The 22,234-nt window shown below is 44.2% G+C and overlaps 1 protein-coding gene across 2 annotated transcripts in view; it reads left to right on the top strand.

Moving 5' to 3' along the window:
* Nucleotides 1-109: 109 nt before the first annotated feature.
* The window catches only part of LOC126521894 (GRIP1-associated protein 1-like), a 39,273-nt gene continuing 17,148 nt past the window's right edge, over nucleotides 110-22,234 (top strand). For both annotated transcript variants that reach the window (XM_055066161.1, XM_050170618.2), the window contains exons 1-19: nucleotides 110-199; nucleotides 532-598; nucleotides 1,670-1,731; nucleotides 3,030-3,164; nucleotides 5,371-5,524; nucleotides 7,027-7,042; nucleotides 7,121-7,206; nucleotides 7,960-8,030; nucleotides 8,151-8,230; nucleotides 8,755-8,802; nucleotides 8,884-9,061; nucleotides 11,047-11,181; nucleotides 12,867-12,962; nucleotides 13,697-13,843; nucleotides 14,609-14,833; nucleotides 16,074-16,205; nucleotides 16,271-16,373; nucleotides 18,122-18,273; nucleotides 19,928-20,038. In XM_055066161.1, the coding sequence (XP_054922136.1) occupies nucleotides 158-199; nucleotides 532-598; nucleotides 1,670-1,731; nucleotides 3,030-3,164; nucleotides 5,371-5,524; nucleotides 7,027-7,042; nucleotides 7,121-7,206; nucleotides 7,960-8,030; nucleotides 8,151-8,230; nucleotides 8,755-8,802; nucleotides 8,884-9,061; nucleotides 11,047-11,181; nucleotides 12,867-12,962; nucleotides 13,697-13,843; nucleotides 14,609-14,833; nucleotides 16,074-16,205; nucleotides 16,271-16,373; nucleotides 18,122-18,273; nucleotides 19,928-20,038 (2,040 nt within the window). In that variant the 5' untranslated portion in view covers nucleotides 110-157. The remainder of the gene's footprint in view (nucleotides 200-531; nucleotides 599-1,669; nucleotides 1,732-3,029; nucleotides 3,165-5,370; nucleotides 5,525-7,026; nucleotides 7,043-7,120; nucleotides 7,207-7,959; nucleotides 8,031-8,150; nucleotides 8,231-8,754; nucleotides 8,803-8,883; nucleotides 9,062-11,046; nucleotides 11,182-12,866; nucleotides 12,963-13,696; nucleotides 13,844-14,608; nucleotides 14,834-16,073; nucleotides 16,206-16,270; nucleotides 16,374-18,121; nucleotides 18,274-19,927; nucleotides 20,039-22,234) is intronic.

The raw sequence follows: 22,234 nt of genomic DNA, 5'->3' as shown, positions 1-22,234 counted from the left end.
ACAGGATATCACGTGCTGCATTTGTTTTGGTTATGACTTCCGGTCACATGTCACATTGCTTGTTATTTCTAGTTCTCTCCGTTGTTTCCAAGCGGCGCAAGCGGCGCAGGATAATCGCAGCGTCGGCAGGTGTCGCCGCCTACAGAAAGATGGGAACATGGCGGCTACGCTCTCCGACGATGAGTTTCAACGCTTGCAAGTAATACTACGTTTTATTGTCATAACGCACTTAGTTCCGTGCTTAACGCTCTGTGTTTGCATTCGTAAGATCAAACGCTGCGAGGCAGCGATTGTGTAAACTGCTGGTGTCAGCTGTGCCGCACTAGATGCGTTTTACTCGCGCACTGTTCGTAGTGCTCGCATTTGCATCCCTTTGCTGCAACTTCCGAAAGCAGTGCTGTTTTCATCATACCATAGCACCAGGGCTTTTCAAAAGTGTAAAACTCAATTTGTGACCATGTGTTACTGCATAACTTGCTTGGGTGTTTTGCTTGTCGTAATTTAATCCTTCCAAAATGTGCATGAAACCAGACGCAGTTGCTCGATCTGCGGAGTAGGAACTACAACTTGGACGAACACTGCAAGCGCCAGAGCCAAGGCAAGTGTCTCACTGTCACTTGTTGGTTGCGAATGAGACTGCGAAACGTATGCCTTTTGCAAGAGCTCTTTCTTTTTCTTCCTTTCTGCGTTTACATTTGCGGAAGGCTCTTGATGGTGTCCTTGAAGGGCTTAGTAAACACCTCCAGCGTGCGTAGTTTCGTCAGAACTCAATTTCATGATGCAACGCGAGAATTAGTCGGTTCTAGCATTGCGCTGTCGGGGGGTTTGATGGGACGTTTTTTTCGCTTCCTGGAAGGTTGTATCGCTATTATATTGGGCTTCCGCCAGCGCTATCAAGTTGCGTTGCCTTTTGCTGTCAAAGCAGGTGGATGGCTCGCCACTTTCTAATGCGAGCGTGGTTGCAAGCGTGCGACGTGCTGAATCACGTGCCGTCTATACTGCTTTACTTTATTGTAGGCCCTTCGTTCCGGCATATGTAACCGCGTTAGCGGCAATTGACGTTAAAAAAAAAAAGAAATTGGGATTATTAAAGAAAAGGCGGGAGGGGGAGGAAGGACGACTCCTGCCGCACACGCCTTAGGGTCTTCCCGTGACATCAGAGGATCCATTAATACTCATTGTTATCACGGGGCCTCCCGCTCAATGGCTGATCGAGGACATTGCTTCTTACCAAATTTGGTTTGGAGAATGTGTATAATCAGTACGGTTGTCCGGTGTGTAAAGTGTGTCCACATTAGCAAAACAGAGGCATGTAGCTGCCTACGGGCAGTCATTGGAAAGGAAAATGTTCGAAAACTCTTCACATCTACATGCAGCATGGGCGAAAGAAAGCTGTTAAACACCAAATGAATGCTTACCAACTGTAACCATGCACCTATTCGTATGTGCGATATTGAGTATGACTTGTCGGAGCATACTGTGTTGCTTTTTGTTAAAAGTCAGTTTCGTGGCACTCGTATAAGTTTAACAGAGATGGATTGATGACATTCCATTTAAAAGACAACCTAGGCATCCTCTGTCACATTCAACTGTGCTGTATAACCAGATTGCACACAGCTGCTTTATATTTCACAAGTTCATACTCTCTTGTTTTTTCTCTTTTCTATAGAACTTCTAGCTCTCCGACATAGTCTCGATGAGCACAAGAAGGAGCTTTCAAAGGCTAACTCGGTAAGTACATGATAGTAGTACCAATGCATTTGTTCTCTTTGGGGAGAACAACAAAAGAAAGTGCCTCGTAATTGTCCCCAAACACGATAGGTGTACCATAGCAGTGATCCCCTGGAATTTGTCACCTCATAACAAAAACGACAAGCACATTAATGGTAGGCCTATGACCTTTAAATCTTACCAAAATATACCGTGCAGATGCGGAGGAAAAAGTGTGAACTAGCCAAGTCCATCTTGCTGTTGACTGCTGGACGGGTGTTCTTCCTGCTGTTTCTTGTTTTCACAGCTATTAATAAACCATCTTCGGAGGTGTTCTGAAAATGAAACGCCATTCTCCAATTTGCCACCGAATGTGAATGTCAGTGCTTTGCCATTGTAGCACAATTTCTGCAGGCTTGTGCATGTGACTTAGCTATGCAATATTTTTAAATTTGCCACACATGTTCTGTTCAGGGATATGTATACTGTTCACATTGCAGCAGCCATGTATTCACTATGGCTAAGCATTTGGTAGAATAAAATTATGAATGTCACAGTAATTTCAATTAGTTTTGAACACTCAGCTAGCCTCAAACCACACAAAACTTGTTAGTCTACACACACGCTTGCTAACATGCCCTCACTCCTGGCCGATCCTGGCTAGACGCGTTGGCAGACTTCACTTTGTATTGAACCATTGACAGCACTTCAAATTGTGCAAGTTGGATGTGGCTACTATCCGTCGGTCAAGCTGGTGCAGGACAAAGCCGGTCCACACCATGTAGCACAGCTAGACAGGAGCATATGAGGGCAAACGCGCACTCAAGCCCTGTCGTGCACAAAGTAAATGGTGCGCATAAGTACTACAGTTGCGTGTAGCTGCGATCTGCTATGTAGCATAGATACCGCGGCCGCCGCTAGGTGCTGCGATGAGTCTGTTCACTTAGTGCACTTCGGCTTGCCGAGGACAACTGTGTTTGGCGCGTCATAGGTGCCAAAATAGGAAATAGTGTCTATGTGAACATCCGAAGTAAAAATTTAACATAGCCACGGTGACAACCAGTAGACGGAGCATTGTGAGCATGTCCCGCTCCGCCATAGCCTTTGCAGTGCAATGCATTGAACAAGAAGCAGGAGCACTACGATGGGGATAATAGGAAACTTTTGATTGCCAATAACTTCGCTTCTGCTGAACAGATTGAAGTACTTTTTTTGGCAAACTATTCCTGAAATAGTCTGTTTTAACTTCAAATACATCTCTCGACTTCGATAAAAAGTGGTTCAGGGCCTTTTTAATGACATTCTTATTTTGCACGTAGGCCCTCAGCCGGAGCAAGAAAGCCAAGGAGGTGGAGAAGCTTATGGTGGACAATGAAGTGCTTCAGCGCAAACTGCAAAGCCAGGAGGATGAGTTCAGGCTGCAAAACCAGACACTTATGCAGGAGCTGTCTGTTGTGAGTGTCACAATTTTTACCGTATGGGCGCCTTGGCTGAAGATTAAAAAAAAAAAAAATTCTGTGCTCTTACATGCCAGAGCCGTAATGTGACTGCACTTCGGTGGAGGCGGAATGAATATGCACTTGTGTGCTTAGATTTAGGTGCACATTAAAGAACCCCAGGTGGTCAAAATTAATCCAAAGCTTCCCATTACGGCACGGTTCATAATCAGGTCATGGTATTGGCATGTAAAACCTCATAATTGAATGAAAATTAAATTAAAAATAGATGAGCTTGAATTCGCTAAACCCTCCAAAAAGAAATAATGGCAAGTGTCAGAGTGCCCTAACTAATCTGCTGTAACACTTGTGTCTATGAACCAGTGTCGCTTTCAGTACCCACTACGTGGATGAGTAATGACACTGGGATACACTCACTCGCTCCATTCCTGCTCAGTGCACCCGATACGTGCATAATAAACATGTCTATTTTTTATAAGCAACATCATCATACCTGCCATTATGGTTGCCAGGTTCCTCTTTTCAAAACCAACTTTAGTATATCGTGTTAACATAGCTTGTAAGCATGTATTTTTTCGCCTTCATGCTTCAAAAGTGTCAATACATTTACAAATGAAAAGCATGTGGTAGAGCTCCTACAACTTCAAAAAGTAGGGGTTAGTGCTAGTTCAACAGCCAAAGTGCAACAGAACACCATTAGTACTATCGCGTTCAATATGAGCTGCAATGTGCGAGCCATGGCTGCAGCAACACTCTAGAGAAATAAAAGCCATTTCTGCAATGCACATAGCACCATGCTCTCTGTCATCTGCTTTCTTCACGGACATATGATACACTGGCCTGCTGAGCAGTGCAGACATCCTTAGCCCTTAGTGCAGCATGCGTCATCATGGTGCACCACTGCTGCCCTAGCTTCGTAGCTACTCAAACTTTTTTATCTCTCTGAATTTCTTTTCTTTTTTCGTTATGGAGTGATATTTGCTCGGTGGGCCAGCGTATTATCATTCCACGAAGAAAGGAGACTACGAAAAGGCAGCGGCTATGGGCATTGCTGGAATGGTGAAACCCTCTCCACTTTTTTTCTCGAGAATGTCGCTGCATCTCTGGCTCCCAGATTGGAACTTGCACTGAATGCAATAGGACATTCGCAATTGTCGCATTTTCATTGGTGCCATGTTGAACTTGCGCCGTCTGGCCCACAGGCTGCATTTTTTCTATCTCTTATGCTTTCCTGGAAATTTCCATTCTTTTTCCTTAATCCTGTGGAAACAACAACAACATATTGAAATGGTTCTACTTTGTAGACACTCCTGCCATGTACTCACAAAATATCTTTGCTTTCAGGAGTGAACGCTAACAGAGCAGCTGATCTGACTGTATTTCTTCAGCCCTTAACTGTTGCACTGTTTTGTTTTTGGAAATATTTTTGTATTGTTATTACATGCATATCAATTGCTCAAGTGTTCTTGTGTAGATTCTTTCAAATTAGAGCATTTTCTTTTTTTTTTTAACCATGTGAAAACTGTTGGGATAATACGAATTGTCAGCAGTTTCTGATAATGTCCACTTACGTGTTCTTATTTGCGAAATTCGAACGCATTGTGGCGCATTTAATTTTTCTACATACATATTTGCTGTACCTTGTGGTCTGCGAGATAGGGAGTTTTGAGTGTTGCTTTTGGCACCTGGGCATGTAAAATTTCGTATCGCTTATTCTCTTACATTGCGAGCCATGCGAAGTGGTTAGTTTTCCTTACATCCGCCGCAGTAGTGCAGTGGCTACTGATCTCTGCTTCTGAACATGAGGTCACAGGTTAATTTCCCAGCTGCCATGGCTGCATTTGTATGGGGGTGAAATGCAAAAATGCTTGTGCACTTAAATTTAGGTACATGTTAAAGAAACCGAGGTGGTCAAAATTAATCCGGAGCCCACTACTGTTGCGTCTCATAGTAGCCCCAGTGCTTTGGGACATTTAACCCAGCCATTCAATTAATCAATCAATCTTTTTTTTTTTTGCGTAAGAAACACAACTGCTCATGCATCTGTGCAGACAGTCACCATTCAACCATTTAAATCAGTTGTGTATCCCCTCATGCAAAATCGCTTAATTGGGGTCTTTTAGTTATTAAGAATAACTATCAATCAATCGATCGAGCGGGTTTTTTTTCTTAAAGAAACAGCATTGCTCATACGTTTGCACAGACGGTCACCGCGAATGAGGCACTGGAAAGGAAGCTGGAGGAGCTGCAAGGTGTGCGGCCACCCAAGAGAAGTCCGGAGCCTTTTGACCAAAAGTCCGTTGATGAGATACGCCGCCTTCAGGCAGAAAATCTGGCCCTACAGAAGTCGCTTGCAGGTGAGAGGGCCTTCAGGGCTTCACTTTCGCTTTTATCTCGCTTTACAGTGTTGCATTCTAAAAGCAGTACCTCTCACAAAGGTGCAAATTTTCATATTTTATAGGTAACGCATTCTCTGTACCTTAAAGGGTCAACATAGAGAAAGATAATTTGAGCTGTATTAGCAAATTAACCTTCCCCGATACCAAAAAAAGGCCACTCTTACTATGAGTACAGGCTTGGTAAGCCAGAAAACATGGAAGAACGAAAGCCTGGTGACAATGCCACCTTGAAGCATATACACCATCATACCCTAGCGTCACAGATTTTGACTGCATCTGCTGGGGCCTAGTTAATTGTTTACCAGTAAAAATGGACTACATTGGGTTCTAAAGTATCCAAGGATTTGAACACGAAAAGTTTGAGGATATTTTACTAAGGCAATGCGGCAGAAGTACAAAAAGATGCTTTGAAATTCATCCCGTTACACTGGCATAGTGGCGCTGAAGCTTTGGTGTGAAAAAAAGAAAGAGACTTTGACCTTATTCTCTCTTTTAATGGTCAACATGTTATGTTGAAAATAGTGAAAATAAATTTTCTAACAATACAGTATCGGTCTGAGCTGATTTAGTGTTCCTCTAACGTCCTTTTAATGGGTAGTGACAAGACATTTCTGACTTATATTTTTGCTTTTGGTGTATAATAAAGCTATAAAACACCTTTGCACGAATGTAGCCATACGAAATGGGTGCAGTACTCTTGTTTACTATTTTATAAGCAGCATCATCATACCTAGCCTTATAGCTACAAAACATCGGCAAATTTAGCTGTTTGCCATGACATCATAACATTTTCAATGACACCAGGTCCAGCATATTGAGACCAACTTTAGTGTCAAATTAGTATATCTTATAAGTGTTTCCCACTTTTCACGCTCGATGTCGCGCTTTTTTTACAAATGAAAGGTGTGTTGAGTTTTTTACAACTTGAAGGATATGTGCGAGTAGTTGTTTAATTATCACTAGACATCTGAGCTTGAAGTTTCTTAATATACTATTTAATTTTCATCAGGTCTAAAGTTGACATCTGCCACTGTAAAACTTACCGGAACAGGCCTTGGGTAACTGCATTGCCAGGCATTGTGTTACAGCATGTAAGGTATAGTGGTATGTCTGGAACTGGTGTTGAGTGGGTACTGCCCTCCTTATAAATTTTATTAACATTAATGCCACCTTTTGACTTAAAGATAAGCAAAACACTCAAACCTGCGTGCCTGTTGTGATTATCTAAGATAAAGAGTGTCGTTTAGTGCAGATGTTGTAGGACGGGGCTATGGTGCACTTCATTGGCAGCCCTTTCAATCTGTTCAGTGACTGTGGCTCGTTGGATTAATCTTGAAATAAATATTGTTCAAGATGCATTATGACAGTGTCTGAGATCTTCAGATCGTTCTTGCTGTGCTTCTTCGATTGCTTGACTACCTCTGAAACACGCTTCATTTTGTATCTTTGCTCTTTTGCAGAACTCCGAGGAAGCACGTGAGTGTTGTTCACTTGCCTTCTGTCAACTTCCACAAGCTTCCAGGTAACAGTGTGCATGATCCTTGTGCATTTCAGAAATGGGCTTCTACCTGCGCCCGATCACCCACTCATGGTTGATGGTGAAGACGGCCTGTCCGAAGAAGTAGACCAGAGGGCGCTGGGTAGGCTTCCTTATGTTTATCTGTTGGTCAGCTTTTCTCATTGTTATGAATGCTAACTGAATGTAATTGTGGTAAAGTGCACCCAAAGGATATGTGTGTGCAAGCACTCCTTTGTGGACACTTTACAGCAATTGATGTCCTGTTCCCTTGATCAATGTGCAGCGTTGAACATAATTTGTATCTGTTGTAGGCTGAAAATAAAAGTCTCATTATGGGTCAGGATTTAATTTTGGGCTACCGAGCGCCAGTCAAGTGTGCTACGATAGAGCTACAACACCTGCTTTGAGTGCATTGCGTATAAATGCATAGTGCAGCTATGTTCCCAAGCCTTGAGACGTGCCTGAGAAAAGGCTGACATTGTTGGTTTCAAGTGAAACCCCCGAGTGAGCTAAATGCGAATGCAAAATGCCTTATCTGAGACAAACAAGATGTTGGCGTGCTTGCATTGGGCTTTACATGATGCATCACTTGCACAAGTGCCACCCCTGTCTTGCCTTGATGTGCTACGTATTTCCAGCCCATCCCAATAACCACTCACTCCATGCATAAAGGGCAGGTAATGTGATTGAGTCAGAGCTACGAAACAGATGAATTATGTGATTAAAGCTGCGGCTATTCCTGTGAATGACTGGTCGAATGTGTAATACTGGTGTCTTGGCTCATTTCCTAACCTCAGTTACCTTTTAAATAATAAAAACAAGCCCCAATAATGAATTCATCTGATTATTTTCTCATTTCTCTATGCTCTTTCAGATGCTAAACTTCGACTTAACATTGAGATAGAAGAGAAGAACATGCTTAGGAAACAATTGTCCGAAATAGAGGTGGGATAACTCTCTCGTCCTTTGTTTAATTTACATGTTTTGACTGAAAGATTTGAAAGTTGATGTAGTGGCATTACAACATTTCCTTCTTTTTCATTTTTGTTTCTGGTTGTACCGCAGGAAAAATTAAAGCAAGTGACCGAGAATATGGAAGATGAAAACGAAAAATTGATGGAGAAATTAAAACGGAAGCATGAAAGGTAAAAGCTAGACATCAGTAACAATGTTTACCACTACTTTTGCATTGCATGTATTTGTAAATCTTGAATGAATGCCGATGCAAATTCTGGGGCGCAGAAACTTCATTATAGCTCAGGTTGTTTGCAGTCAGTCAGATATACTGCATTCCTTGCTTTCACTGCCCGGGAGCAGTCTTTGTTGACTCCGTCTAGTGGGTTAAGCTTGGTTGGTAAAAATTAGCGAAGCTCAACAGTTTGACAGTTGAGCTTGCGGCACATTGATATGTGAACTTCTTGGGAAAATGTAGCATAATATCTAGAGCACATTTTTAAACACAATAAGAGGTGCTTTATTAGATTGTTTGACAAATTACAGGAAAGAAAGGCCTTGTCTTACACATGTGCACATACAGTAAGCATGTTTTTATGAGTGCCATTGCATAATATGTACAGTCGTCGTAGATATAATGTTTTTTGGGACTTGCAAGAGCTAAAATTATGCAGTCTGGGCATAAGACTCACACCTTGTTTTTATCTCTCCTTAGCTTTCTTCAGATCCAGCAAGAAAAGGACAAGGTGTTTTCAGACAGCAAGTGAGTGTTTTGGTCCAGTCTTTCAGTTGTTGGTGCAGCTTGTTTCTTAGCCGCTGACAGAACCGCTTCACGGTTCTACAGGAAGGCCTTGGAGACGATGCAGGTGACCAAGGACCGTGAGATCCAGCAGCTGAAGGAGATGACTCAGCGCCTCCAGAGCCAGCTGAACAGTGCCCTAGTCTCCCAGCAGGACCACCAGACTGTTAGCACCACGACCATTCAGCAGCTCGAAGAGACCATCACTGCACTTGAGACTAAGGTAATTGGTGCACGTCTTGAACCTACAAGGGGCTATGCTGACATATCCAGAACCCAGCTCGGAGCACTTACTTGAAGTGTGACATTGTGATAGTACACTGTTTTGTCATGAAGAGTGCTTCAGGAGGGCCACGTCACGTAATCCAGCATGATGTGTGACTAGGCTAGTATCTAATGGGGCTGATGCTTACTCAGTAAATCCAAAAACGGCAGGCTTCTGCCATACCCATTCTGTGCACACATTAGAAGGAATGCCATGCAGTGAAACCTCATTAAACCGTAGTTGGCCGGAGCTCGGAAAAGGTATGTACTAAACGGTAGTACTGTTTAACCAAAATAGCATGAGATCGACCACTTACATGTCAAAAACTGAACTCGGAGAGAGTGCGATGAAAGGGGAAAAAACATGCAGTATTTATTCACTTGCGACAAAAATGTTATTTTTGTTTCATGCCGTGGCGGCCTAGCAGCGACGACAGCGGCCTCAAACTTACTGAAGCTGAGCTTTTCAGCCAGCCCCTCTCTTCTCAGCAAACACTCGCATGGCAGATTCCTCGTTGGGATTGCGTATTCTCTGTGCACGCGCACGGTAGCGCTGCAGAAGTCGCGGGGCGCCTTCATCATTGCGGCCTGCTGTTCTCGTCTCGATGATTGCATTCATGAGGCTGACCCAGCTTCAGCCACTGTTGGGCCTGAATCTCCCGTGCTGCCGCTTTCTGTGTCGCCCTCATCGCTGTTGCTAGCCGACACTTTGGTAACAACAGAGGCAACGATGGCGAAAAGTTGAAACGTGTAGCCGACATCTCTTCACGGTCGCAGCAGTGCTGCCGAGCAACTTCTTCGCATTCCAAATTACATACACCGTACTCAACAGCAGATCTCTGTCGCATGCCAGCGCTGACTTTCGTGTCACGTTCGATAGCACGAACAATGTCTCATTTTTCTTCTATGCTGAGCATCCAGCATCTTCTTTATCCGAGCTTCGGCATGACGTGAGTCCTCGCTTGCACGACGCCCCAACGCTCTCTGGCATGCCACGGAAATGATGATGTGGCTTCACGCACGAACGCACAGGGTGCTTGGAGGCCATTCCGATCTCTGAGGCTTGTTGTTCTGCTGGGCCGCCCGATGGAGACGACGTACCTCCATGTTTGCACGACGAAAAGTGGAAACACTACGTGTTAACCGATACAAACGCAATAAGCTGGTATGGTTTATGCGGATACAAAACACATTATGTTCAATGGCTGCTGAGTCTGGGATTAGACTTTACTACTTTAAAACGAAACTACTGTTTAAGCGGGTACGGTTTAATGAGGTTTTACTGTACTACCATATTTATTAAATTGTAGGTAGACCTCTTTTTTTCTTCGAAAGTGAACTATTGACCTATATTGGTGAACAAACAATCTCAACCTATATTTGTGAACAAGGCTAGTAAAAATACTGAGCTAACCAAGTTCCTTCATCATTCCCTCCGTAAAGCCAGTGTGAAGATTACCCACACAGGCTTTAGGAAATGCTGCGCATCCAACACACTCGACAGCACCGAGGACAACATCATTTGAGTTGCTGAGGATGCCTGCATAGCATCCGACAAAATTGCAGCTTCTGGTATCTACTAGTGAGATTTAGTAGCTGAGCTTACAGTTAATAAAGGTGTGTCATGTTCAAACTTTTTCGCTTTTTAGAAATATATGAGCTGACCTATGTGTGAATTATGATTTTTTATTTCTCGGTGAGTTCTGTATATAGGGTTTGATCTATATTCGTCTTTGACCCATTTTCCTGTAAGTACAGTAATCCATTGGGCATAGGTGCGTATGTTTGTGATTGAGTCTATGCAAAAGAAGCGAAAGCGGGATGCCAGATGTTGGCATTGCAAGCCACTTATGATTGTGCAAAAGTGTCTCCTGTTTACCTACTGAGTAGCCAACGGGGCTAAGCTAGCTGCATGGTTTCTCAATTGCTTTTGTTTTTTTGCAGTTGAACAATGCGTCTCCGGAACGCCTGCAACAAGCCCTTGCCGAGAAGGCGTCTTTGGAGATGCTCCTTCGAGAAACTACTGAAAAGTGCGAGCAGGCAGACGCACGGGTTCAGAGCCTTCTTAACATGAACGAGGTAACCTATTTCTCATATTGCTCTTGTGATTGCAGACTTTTAACCTACAGTTAAACCTCAATATAACGAACTTCAGTATAACAAAATTCGTGATATAACGAAGTATTTAACTTTTCATAACCTTGTCCATAGAACACCACGCATTTAGAAACTCAATTTAACGAAGTGTGTTTGTATGCGATTTCAATATAAGGAAATTTCGCTTCCGCCGCAAGGGAATGCCGAGACAGTAAACGGAACCTTTCGGGGGCTTAGATAGTCAAATGATTGAATTACAAGCTGCTGCTTGCAAATGCACCTCTCGAATCGTGTGCAGCGCGGCAAGAGCGACCACCACCAAAGTGGATCCGCATTATGTTCCGTAACAAGTCCAAGTGCGATAAGATCCAATCACGCCCTGCACACATTGTGCTTTAGCTGCGAGTGAAAGTGTGAAGATGAGACAAAGATGGTGGCTTCTCAAGTGCCACCTTCCTGCGCAAGCAGAGGGAAAGAGGGGAAGGGGGAGCGAGCTCACAGTAATGTGACCAAGCGTGCGCGATGGGCGGGGGCGCGCGTCGCGATTTTGGGGCGTGTCTTTGCTCTAGCTGCACATGGCTGTAAGCACGGCTGAGCGCATACGCATCCACGCACCTTGCTTTAGAGGTAATCTGCCACGTGTGCAAAGAGTGGGCGTGCCGAGATGGCGTGGCATCATGTAAGCTATCTTACCGTGTGTTTAGTATTGAAGGTTGCGTAATGTCGAGTTTCGGCGATCCGTTGGAGCAAGAGGCAGACGAAGCGTTCGTTCCCTGCTGCCGATGCTTTTCACGATAGCATTGTCTCAGTGTGGGCGACGCTATCAGCCGTGGGGGTGGAGTGCACGTGAAATTGTGGCTGGCTTCGCTTAATTCATGCCACCGATGTGAAGATATCGTCAACGTGGCATGAAACCACGTCATTCGTTGCCGACCCCCAGATTCATCAAAATGAAGCGTTTTCTCATTCAAATTTGCTTTTTTCCATTGCCTGATAATTCGGAAAATTCTGCGGCCCCTTTCCACGTAAGAAAAATAGATTGGCGACTGTACTTATTTGCATAAAAGGTTGAATTTCAATACCCCGAAATGTCAATATAACGAAGCAAATTGCTGATATAACCTGCTTCGTTATATCAAGATTTAGCTGTATATCATAGCCATTAGAAAAATAAAAGCTCATAGTAAACTTCGTGTTCAACTTTCCACTTACACTAGCAGAGAAGTGAGTTAATGGAGGACTGTTGTTCTTTCTGGTCTAGTGACAGTGCACTTTCTGTGCCGTAAAGATGCTCTTGCTAATTGCATAACCTTCATTACTATGGTTGTCACCATTCGACCTCTTTTCCATTCTTTCTTTCTTTAAAGACCAGCCTTTTTGCGTGGCGCGCACGCTGATGGCACTTGTTAGAATAGACATGACACTTGCAACTGCTGTACAAATGTAGTCCTGCCTCTAAAAACTGCTGGGGTGACAGCTGAGTTGTCAGCTGCGATCTTTGCTAACTACACATTCCCTTTTCAGGAGATCTTGTGCATAGGTGTCTCTTGTGCAGCCAAGTTACTTTATCCGTTAGGTGACAGTGCCTGTGCCAGTGCTATGATGTCCTTATGTAATGCTTATGGTTGCCTGTATCTAGCGCTTGATAAATTTCATTTTGTTTCTAGGAGATGGGGTCCAAGATAACTGCCATGCAAAATACCATTGATGGCTTGGAGGATGCATCACGGAGCAGTGCCATTGCAGCCTCAGAGGCCAACAAGGTCAGTGGCTAAGAGAGTTTCTTTTGCCCATGTAATGCATCATGTTTTTATATATTTTTGCTCTTTTCTGTTTTGTACAAGGCAGGGACAAACACTTTCTGTAGATTTAAGGAAAGGGTCTGCTCACATGACCAAGCAGATCTGTTTAGCAAATCTGAATTCTTGGTCTTAAAGGCAATGCCAGAGTCGAAACAATGTGAAAGCATGAGACAGGGCAAGAAAGTGAACTTCTTTCCTTGTCCTGTACTTTTGTGCTGTTATGTACTTTTGTGCTCTGGCATGTATCAGCTAGCCCACGCCGATGCCCTCACCTTTTAAAGAAAAGGTGTGTTATGTATGTTTTAATGAGGGGCATCGCCTCGCGAATTTTTGCAAACAGCTTCCACATTTTCATGAGGACGAGTCTGAGTACCCTGTTCCCTTTTATCCTGGGCCACTCCCACTTTGTACTTAAGTCCCAAGTTCTTGGTGCAAGCTGTGCATGCCAAAGTATAGTATATTCTCTTAGCGCACAGTATTAATTAACTGACGGCGTTCAGGTTCCGAGTATCTGCTGCAGGATATGCTCACAGGATGTCCTGACAGAGAAGGAGAAATAGGACAGGGAATGGGCAGCGTAGTTTTAGCTCATATGGCAGGCATGAGCTGAAGGCATATGGCAGGCTGAGATGCTGCCACCGTTGCGTGCGGATTGCATGTTGTGTGACTGGTACTGGGGCTGCTTATGTGTGCAGGTGGCTGAGAAACGCAAGGCCCTGGTGGAGGAGATGGGTGCCCACCTGCTTGAAGAGGAGGCCAAGCACCGGCAGGCCGTGCAGGAATTGGAGCTGCACTTTCAAGAGAAACTCAACCAGCTCAATGAGGCCTTGCTGGTTGAACAGGTGGGAGAACTGAAACCACATTGTTCTTAGCGCTGCATACCTCAATCCAGCATGAGATGCACAATTGGCCTTAAAAGTGCTGAGAAAAAAATTGATTAAAAAGAAAAACCTTCTCATATATGTGGATGTGTTAATGCTTGCAGAGTTATATGAAGCAAATAGCTGTTTTTTCAATTCGGTGCCATCATGAGCAATGTTGTGGAAAGCCCTACCCAGTCCTGCACAATAGTGTGGGGAGCCAAAGGCACAATACTTGGGCTTGTCATAATGTAAAGACATCATTGCTAATGAGTCTTGCTGTGAACGTTACTCAAAATACTTTTTTTTTAGTATTTACAACCAACTCAGAGAGGAAGAAGCTTGGCATAGAATTCTGCTCGAAGCACACACAAGCCATACCACAAGCTTGTAGCACTTCCACTGGACAAGTGCCAAAGTTTGAGATATTGGTTATGCAAGTACATGAACCTGTAAACTGCATGATGAACCATTATGAGCCATTTGCTGTAGGAAGGCCAGCTAAACTCTTAATTATGAAAGCAAAGAACAGTGCTGAAACTGTGATGCATTTGTGCTAAAGCAGGGCAGTAGCCTCTTTTGCTTCTGGAAGTGCTATGGCTTTTCTTGACTGGAACTTGCAATGTCCCAACTGCTGTACTTGCAGCTCCGTGTACTTCCCAACTACCGATGCTGGACTCTATTCTTGTGAACACCTAGCATGTATTTTTGGGACTTTACCATTGTACCTGTGTGCATTACTTGCAGGAACGCTCTGCAAAGGCAGCTGAGAATGAGGCAGCCCTGGCGATGTACAAACAGCTGCTGCCTTCACTCAAGGAAGAAGTTGTGCAGCTGCGAGCTGAGGCACAAGCACGCGTGGACGAGCTGCAGGCAGCCATTGAGACGTCTCGGCTAGAGCTAGACGAGTGCCGAGCGCGCCTGTCCCAGGACTACAGCAAGCTCAAGGAACAGTTGGACGATGCGATCAGGGTGGGAATTTGCCCCACTATACCCGCATGCTGCTGTCTTTTTTATGCTACATTCAAACCTAATTTTGCACCTGACATGAGAACACCTTTATAATATACCTGGTATTTGTTATGTCAGCGTAGACATGGATATCAGCAGAAAAAAAAATTTGCGATCATGTCTGTGCAGAAGAAACGCAAGCGTGATTTTCCACCTGGCCAGCAAAGGGCTTCCTTTGGATTTTGATAACCGATCAGTGGATTACCGTGCCAGTGCATGAAATGCGAACAATAATAAACTGCATACATGCGCTTTGCACCATCGCTAATTGCAACCGTGTGACCACACGGTGTTGGCATGTTGGCTTGCCGGCTGTGGTCTAAGGTCTAATCAAGCCAAAGCTGCTGGCCAATATGCAGGTGAGCATCCAGAATGTTTCAAGTTGCTTTTGCCGAGTTATGTGGCATTTTTTATGTTAAAAATACATATCTTGAGCCACTTGCAATCAAACATTTCTTTGCTATATCCATGTCAGATTTCCTATTTTCGGTTTCTATGTATAGCAGATATAGCAGAAGAGTACTTATTGATATTAAGTATATGGCCAACCAAATTTCAGATTCGCTTTGACCTATCTGATAATTCGTTATATCCGTGTTCTAGGTATTGAGGTTTGTCTGTGCAGGATCCCATGAAGAATGAGTCATTGAGCTTCACTGTACCGTATAGTGGCCTTCAGGATGTTCTCATGGAGTGTTGCACTCTAAGACAAAGTGGATTTTTTACTTATCTGGAAGCTACTGAGGGTGCATCGGTGTGGTTTGTTAACAATGCAGTATGGCTTTTGCAGTTGTACTAAAACATTAAGCTTCTGCTATGTTTCATTTTGTGAAGGTCTTGACATGATTTGCTTAAACCATTACTTGCATGTACATTACTTGCTTCATCCAGAGGGATGAAGCTTTACAAAAATTCTCCATCATTATTTGTGTAGCCTTCATGGAATTGGAAAAAAAAAATAATGAAAAATCACAATTTTTGTTAAAGTACAAGTGATGGGAAAATTTGGTGCTATCCTAACTGTGCAGAAGTATGCAGAGCACAATAAACACGTAAGACACAAATTTTTCATTCAGCTATACACATTGTGACATTTTTCACTGTTAAACTAAATATAAGCGTGGTTTAAAATTACGATTTCTCACGTTTCTTATATTGTCTCGGGCTTCCATACAAGCTGCAGTGCATTGTGGTGTTTCAGGACCTGACCATCCAACTGGAGATCTCAAACAGCCAAAAGTGTGAGTTTGAGGAAGAAGTCAAAAGGCTGAAGCAGGAAATAAAGGACAGTGTGGAGGAGCGCAAAATTCAAGACAAGAAGGGCCTGTCAATGGTGAGCATGTTGTAGCTGTGATTATGTTATTCTTATTAAGCTCATTGCATTTTCATCTACCTCAGGTGAAGGAGCTGAAGAGGCAGCTTCAAACAGAGCGAAAGCGGGCTGATAAACTGCAAGAGAGGCTACAGGAAATTCTCAACGATACCAGCCTGGGACGATCTGGTGAGTTCTGTGTCAGCTCCTTTTGGGAAGGCAAGCATCTGTACCTCACACTAAAGGAAAAAGTTGAGCCAAGTTAGATCCATAGATTATTAATCGAATAGCCTATCATTGTTTTCTGGGTGCCAGTATATGACTTTGTTTTGTATGAAATTACCATCGAAAGTATGTCTGCAGCTCCTCAATTTTAGTCGCCTACGCCAAGATGGGCGAGTTTGCGTTGACACACATGTGACCTCTGTTAAGAATGGCGAGCTGCAAGGAAAAATTGCCACCCAATTACGACTGGGGGACAAGGCGCGCATTCCCCACTCTCCGTAGCTGCAGCTAGACTGCGTTCGAAGAAGCGGGCTTTGTGCTGAAAACCACCTCCATCCACGAGCCCCATCTCCGTTGTGACGAAACGGTTTCGACGGACGAACTATTGTGCCCGAGGTCCCCAGCGCGAACCTGATTTTGCTACGCATGAGCAAGCCGCGGCGGGACAACGAGCTACCCAGAATGTCTCCAAGCTTCCCGGAACGACTCCCCTCTGTCGTCGGCCCCAGTCCTTCGCACCTGTGTGTTTGCGTGTGTGTGTGCGTCACCTTGTCGTGGGAGGCGGCTAGTTTTGCGATGACGAAACGAACATTCGCTGCCTTGTATCGCCGAAGGACCGAGCGTTTAAAAACGGCTGTTGGGCAGAGGCTCGACACACTTCTCTCGTGCAGTCAGGTTGGACTGACACACTTTCTCTTGAGCAGTCATGTTGGACTGACACTCTTTTTCTTAAGCAGTCATGTTAGACTGATTTAATTTCTGTAAATAAACCCATTTTCCTCGTTCTCGATGAGAAGCAGTTCTTCCCTTCATCAACGTCCTCAGCGTGTTTAAGTTGGACGACGGCATGGGCTAGCTAACTTCGAATTGATGCCGGACTCCAATCTTGGCAACGGATCTCGAGCGATGGGATTGAGCCCCCAATCCTGACACCTCCCTCTCTGCTGCTCTCTGTGAATCAGCCAGGGCTGACATCACATGAGAGGTATTGTAGCTTCAGAATGGGTGGCGACTGATTTTTCATTTTCATCATTTTCTTGAATACAGTACAAAATCTCTGTTCTCACGACGAATGACAAATCGTTATTATTGAAGCCTAATCTTTCAATCTAGCTGGCCTTTAGTGACCCCTTAAGTTGTTCTTGAGGAATTATCTTTTTCATAGGATTGCAGTTTGCCCTATGGCTGCTCCTGTCATTGATGTTCGTGGTGGAAAGGGTAACCAGCTTGAAATAAAAATGGGGGTATGGTAGCTGTTGCTGATTGATTGATTGATTGATCGATTGATCATTCATTCATTCATTCATTCATTCATTAGATTTAATGTCTGATAGCAATATCTGCGCTATGAGAAAAGCCGTAGTGGAGGGCTCCAGAACGATCTTGACTGCTTGGATTTTTAGCCTGCATCTGTATCTTAGTGTATCAGCTTTCCTTGCATAAGCTTTCTTTGCCCTCATCAGACTGTTGTTGCTTTGGTCAGGAATGAGACATGCTCAGCAGTAGAATGCCACAACCACTGAACCACTGTGGCGGGCTGGGGTAACTACTGGTACCAACAAATTGACATGATTGTCATAAATGATAAGCAGCTATCACCCGTCACATCCTACATGTTGCGGTGTCTGAAAGCTCATGAGTGATGATGTCATCCTAGCTGGCTGAGAGCCTTTACGAAGGGTTCTCTTGTTGTGTGCTCCCCGTGTGTCCAGATGACTTATTCCAGCCAATCAGCTGTGAGGAGCGACAGCGAGGGGACTCAAGCAGCATTGGCTCCTGGAGCTACGTGTCTGCCAACAACGAGAACTCCAAGGACAGCACCAACAACAACAGCAACGGAGCGTTGTCATTGAATGGAGAGCAGGTGGGTCAAGCTGCCAAAGCAGAATTCTATACCATAGCCTTTGTTAGGAGAAATGAAGCCACTACTTACACCAGTCTCATTTAGTCATGGCTGCATTGTGTTGTGCCCAAGTAACTTCTGGCTCAACTAAGCTCTTGAAGGTGTGGATGAGGGTTTGCTTTTAAATAGTGTGGATGCAATGGCAGGCCAACTGGGCATATTGTGGTCACGCGTGCTTTGTGCAGTTGTTTTGTTTCTTTCGACAAAGCCTGTAAATAGCTGGAGTGCCAAGTTCATATGTTTTTTTATGCAAATAGTGGATTAATTTGGTATCTCAAGCCAGCTTTCAGTGCGGGCACTCCTTTAATAATGTCTTCTGGGGAGTTCTTGAACGGTGTTGTCTGTGAACGCACTCTGAAGGTGCTTGTTGGCCTTGAGAGTACTAAGGACGGCAATGTTTAATGCTCCTCCACTCATGTTGATGATGGTAGCACAGGTGCAGCTGAGGTATAAGATGGATGGACCTGTTTCCAAGGCACTACAGTGCTTAGTATAATTGAGAGGCACCAATAGTACAGAGAGCTAGAAACAAGGAAAACAGGGAGGTTATCAAGAAAAAAATTGAGTGGCGATGTACCGGTAAATGCGAGAGAAATGCATGGAATCTTTGAGGGCCCAGATCCATGACTTAAACTGCGTTACTGCATTGCAATGTTGTTCAGGAGCTCAGACACATGTCCTGCCTCTTTGAGGAGCGAAGTGCAATGCACAGTGGGTGATCCGGAGCAGACCATATATATATATATATATATATATATAAAGAACTTGAGCAATGCTACAAGGTAAACAGAACAAGAACACGTGTTTCATTTCAACAGTTTCGACCGATGGATCGATCTTCCTCAGGGTTTACAAGAAAATGGCACTTCTGCACTAATAGTGAAGACAGCTGACTGTGTGCCCGGTCGTTCTCAGTGACATCAAACCGAAAGGGACAATTGTGACAGCGATTTACATTTTCTCAGCGCTTTGGCAGATTTACAGTTGCCTTATTGGCCACTATGCAAGGCAAAAGGAAGGCGGAGTCCCATGTATGTAGGGCAAGTAGGCCAGTGAGAAAAAAAAAAAAAAAATGAGGAGGGAGACATAAGTCAGAGAAAGGAAGGGGAGGGGGGGTGCGGAGAATAGCGGCAGCTAGGTTCCAGTTGACACGAGGCAAAGAGGGAGAGGACGGTCACTGCACAGCACCAGTGAACGTGCCGCCATTGTAGCGGAAGAGAGGGCAAGTTGAATAACGCGGCGGGGGGCACCAAAAAAAGAATATATATATATATATATATATATATATATATATATATATATATATAGCAGCAGTGGCTCTACTATTCTCTCTCATCCCTTCTCTACCTCTGCCACATGACCAGCTCCCCACACCTAAGACGCATACACTTTTTTTCTATTTGGACACTCCTAGTGCTAACGCATTAAAAGGTCCAGTTTTCTTGGCAAAAATGGGTAGAGGGATTTAAAGAGATAGGAAGGGAGAAAAATGATAACGGAATGGAATTCAGGGCAGGGGGTCCATGGTGGCACATGTCATTATCACAGGCCTGCACGAAGCTGGTGCCTAGCTGCCTTTAGTGCTTAAGCCCGTATTTACGCACTATCATTCCAGGCTCCCCCACCTCCCAACAAGGCATCCCCTGGCCTCCTGGAGCAGGAGAACAATGACCTAGTCAGCCGGCTGGCGGCCCTGCAGGAGGAGAAGTGGATCTTGGAGGAGAAGGTTTGTGCATGCTCACACTTCTGTGACAGTGCCCTAGTGAGTGTCTTTTGGGAGTGTTGAGCCTAATTTGCTGACCCTTATTCATCTGTATCATGAGTGCATCAAGCATCTGAGGTAAGACCACCATTTTAATGCTTAGCATTATATATGACGAGTTGGTCGAAAAATTATTTTCGAATGCAGGGCGAGAATGTGAAGACAGAAAATCTCTTTCCCAATACAGGGTCGGATTGTGAAGTTTAAGCTCGTGTTCACGGTTGATAGCTGCCATCCAGAGTACAGTGACAAACGATCCATTGTCCGTGATACCAATAGGCACGCCGGCACAAAACATTCTATGAGCCCGTCTGTTTTTGTCATTCTCCATAAATCAGATCAATGTAGAAAGGAGGCGTTAATCCTAGGCCAGAAATGCCTAAACTTGTACTAAAAGGGAGATAGCACGCAGTGTGGGATGCCCTGATAAACACCCGACCAGTGAGGATAGAAAAAAGGGACTCAAAATGAGAGGATGCATTAAACTGAGACAAAGCTATGTTCAGGAATGTAAATATGTGCATCTCTGCTCATACTCCTCACGTATGTATAAATAAATAGTGCATAATACATCAACATAACCCCGACATGCATCTTTACCACGCGTAACATTCAACACCAAGCTGACCACCAACAAATAATGTTCCGCATATCTTGGACAGTTCCCCTTCAGGGAGGTTCTGCTTAATTTTTTGTGATTGTGTTTGCCTTAATGGGCGTTGTTTTCAGAATCAGAATCAGAATTTTTTTATTATTAGAAGTTGGGTCACATTACAAGTATTTAGTATGCAGAAGAAGGTCCCATAGTCAAAGACTGTATCAGGACCTCCTAGAGTTCCGGGACCTCCGGAGTTCCAAATATGATATAATCGCGAAAACCTTGAATTGAATTGAATACAATAAACTTTTATTTATTTGACTCTGGCTAATCCAACTTTTCGGCTGATTTGATCCTGACTAAAAAGCCCTGGCATGCGTCCATCTCTATGGGCCAAAACTCAGTATATTTTGATCCTGAAATGAGTTCACACTACATACTGTATTTACATGAATCTAATGCACACTTTCTTTTCCGATAAAATGCGTCCAAAAATTGCATGTGCGTTAGAATTGAGTACGACCCTAAATCTGCGTTACCATATCGCCATTGGCATTTCAAAATGGCCGCCTCGTACGTGCTTCGAGCCTAGCTGCCATAGCTTCCTCCATGTGCTGCAGTATGTGTGCTTAGGCACCGCCTCCTTTGGCTTAGGTTAGTGTACCGTCCGTCTTCCCATTTTCTGCATTTGCTCTATCAGCATGGAAGTGCCGACTGCAAAGACGTGCCGAGTTCATCACGATGCCGCAATTAAAAGGAAAGCGATCACGTGTGCGGAGACGGACGGAAATTGGGCCACATCACGGCCGGTCGGAGTTCCCAAAACTTGCGTGTGTGACTGGCAAAAACAGGAGAGGCGTTCTACATCGGTGGCTGCTACGTACAGCGCGGCCGCACAGCCCCTATCTTGAAAGTGATCTGCGACTGAGACACAAGTCTACCTATCTAGGCACACCGCACTGTGTTCTGGTCGCTTAGTTCGTGTTGAAGCGAGAAGCCGCACAAAGATAAATTCTCTCGCTCCTGCTACTGCAATTCATTGAGTGAGAGGTGTGGACGTGTTCATGTTTGCTCGTGTATGCGTGACACCATTCTTGTTAATTGAGTTAGTAAGCTAATGTTTAAAAGGTTATACTGCCTATAAAACTACTATCCTTACTTTTCGTATAGCTGTCCACTAATTTGCTATCATAATCGATGCCTCGCCTTTCGGGTGAAACTGTGACTTTTGTTATTTATCGCAGCTTTAGTGCATTGGGAGTAAATCTGATTTTTCCAAATGAAAGAAAGTTGTGTTTCTGTATGAAAGAATGAGGTGTGGGGTACTGTAAAGGATTTTTTTTTTTTAGGTCACGGCAAATGGGTGTGCAGTACAATCGAGGGCGTTTCTTCCCCCTCTTATTTGGTCACGGAAAACGGGTGTGCGTTACAATCGAGGGCGCATTAGAATAGAGTGAATGTGGTAATTCCAACTTGGCTGGCATAATTCGAACTTGACACAAACACCCCTAAAAAAACCCCTAACCCCTATTTTGACTTGGATCGTGATCTCAATGGTTGCA

The sequence above is a fragment of the Dermacentor andersoni genome, chromosome 6, assembly GCF_023375885.2.
Source record: "Dermacentor andersoni chromosome 6, qqDerAnde1_hic_scaffold, whole genome shotgun sequence".
Lineage (NCBI taxonomy): Eukaryota > Metazoa > Arthropoda > Arachnida > Ixodida > Ixodidae > Dermacentor > Dermacentor andersoni.
Note: the sequence above shows the minus strand (reverse complement) of the source record. Positions and strands in the feature narration are given on the sequence as shown.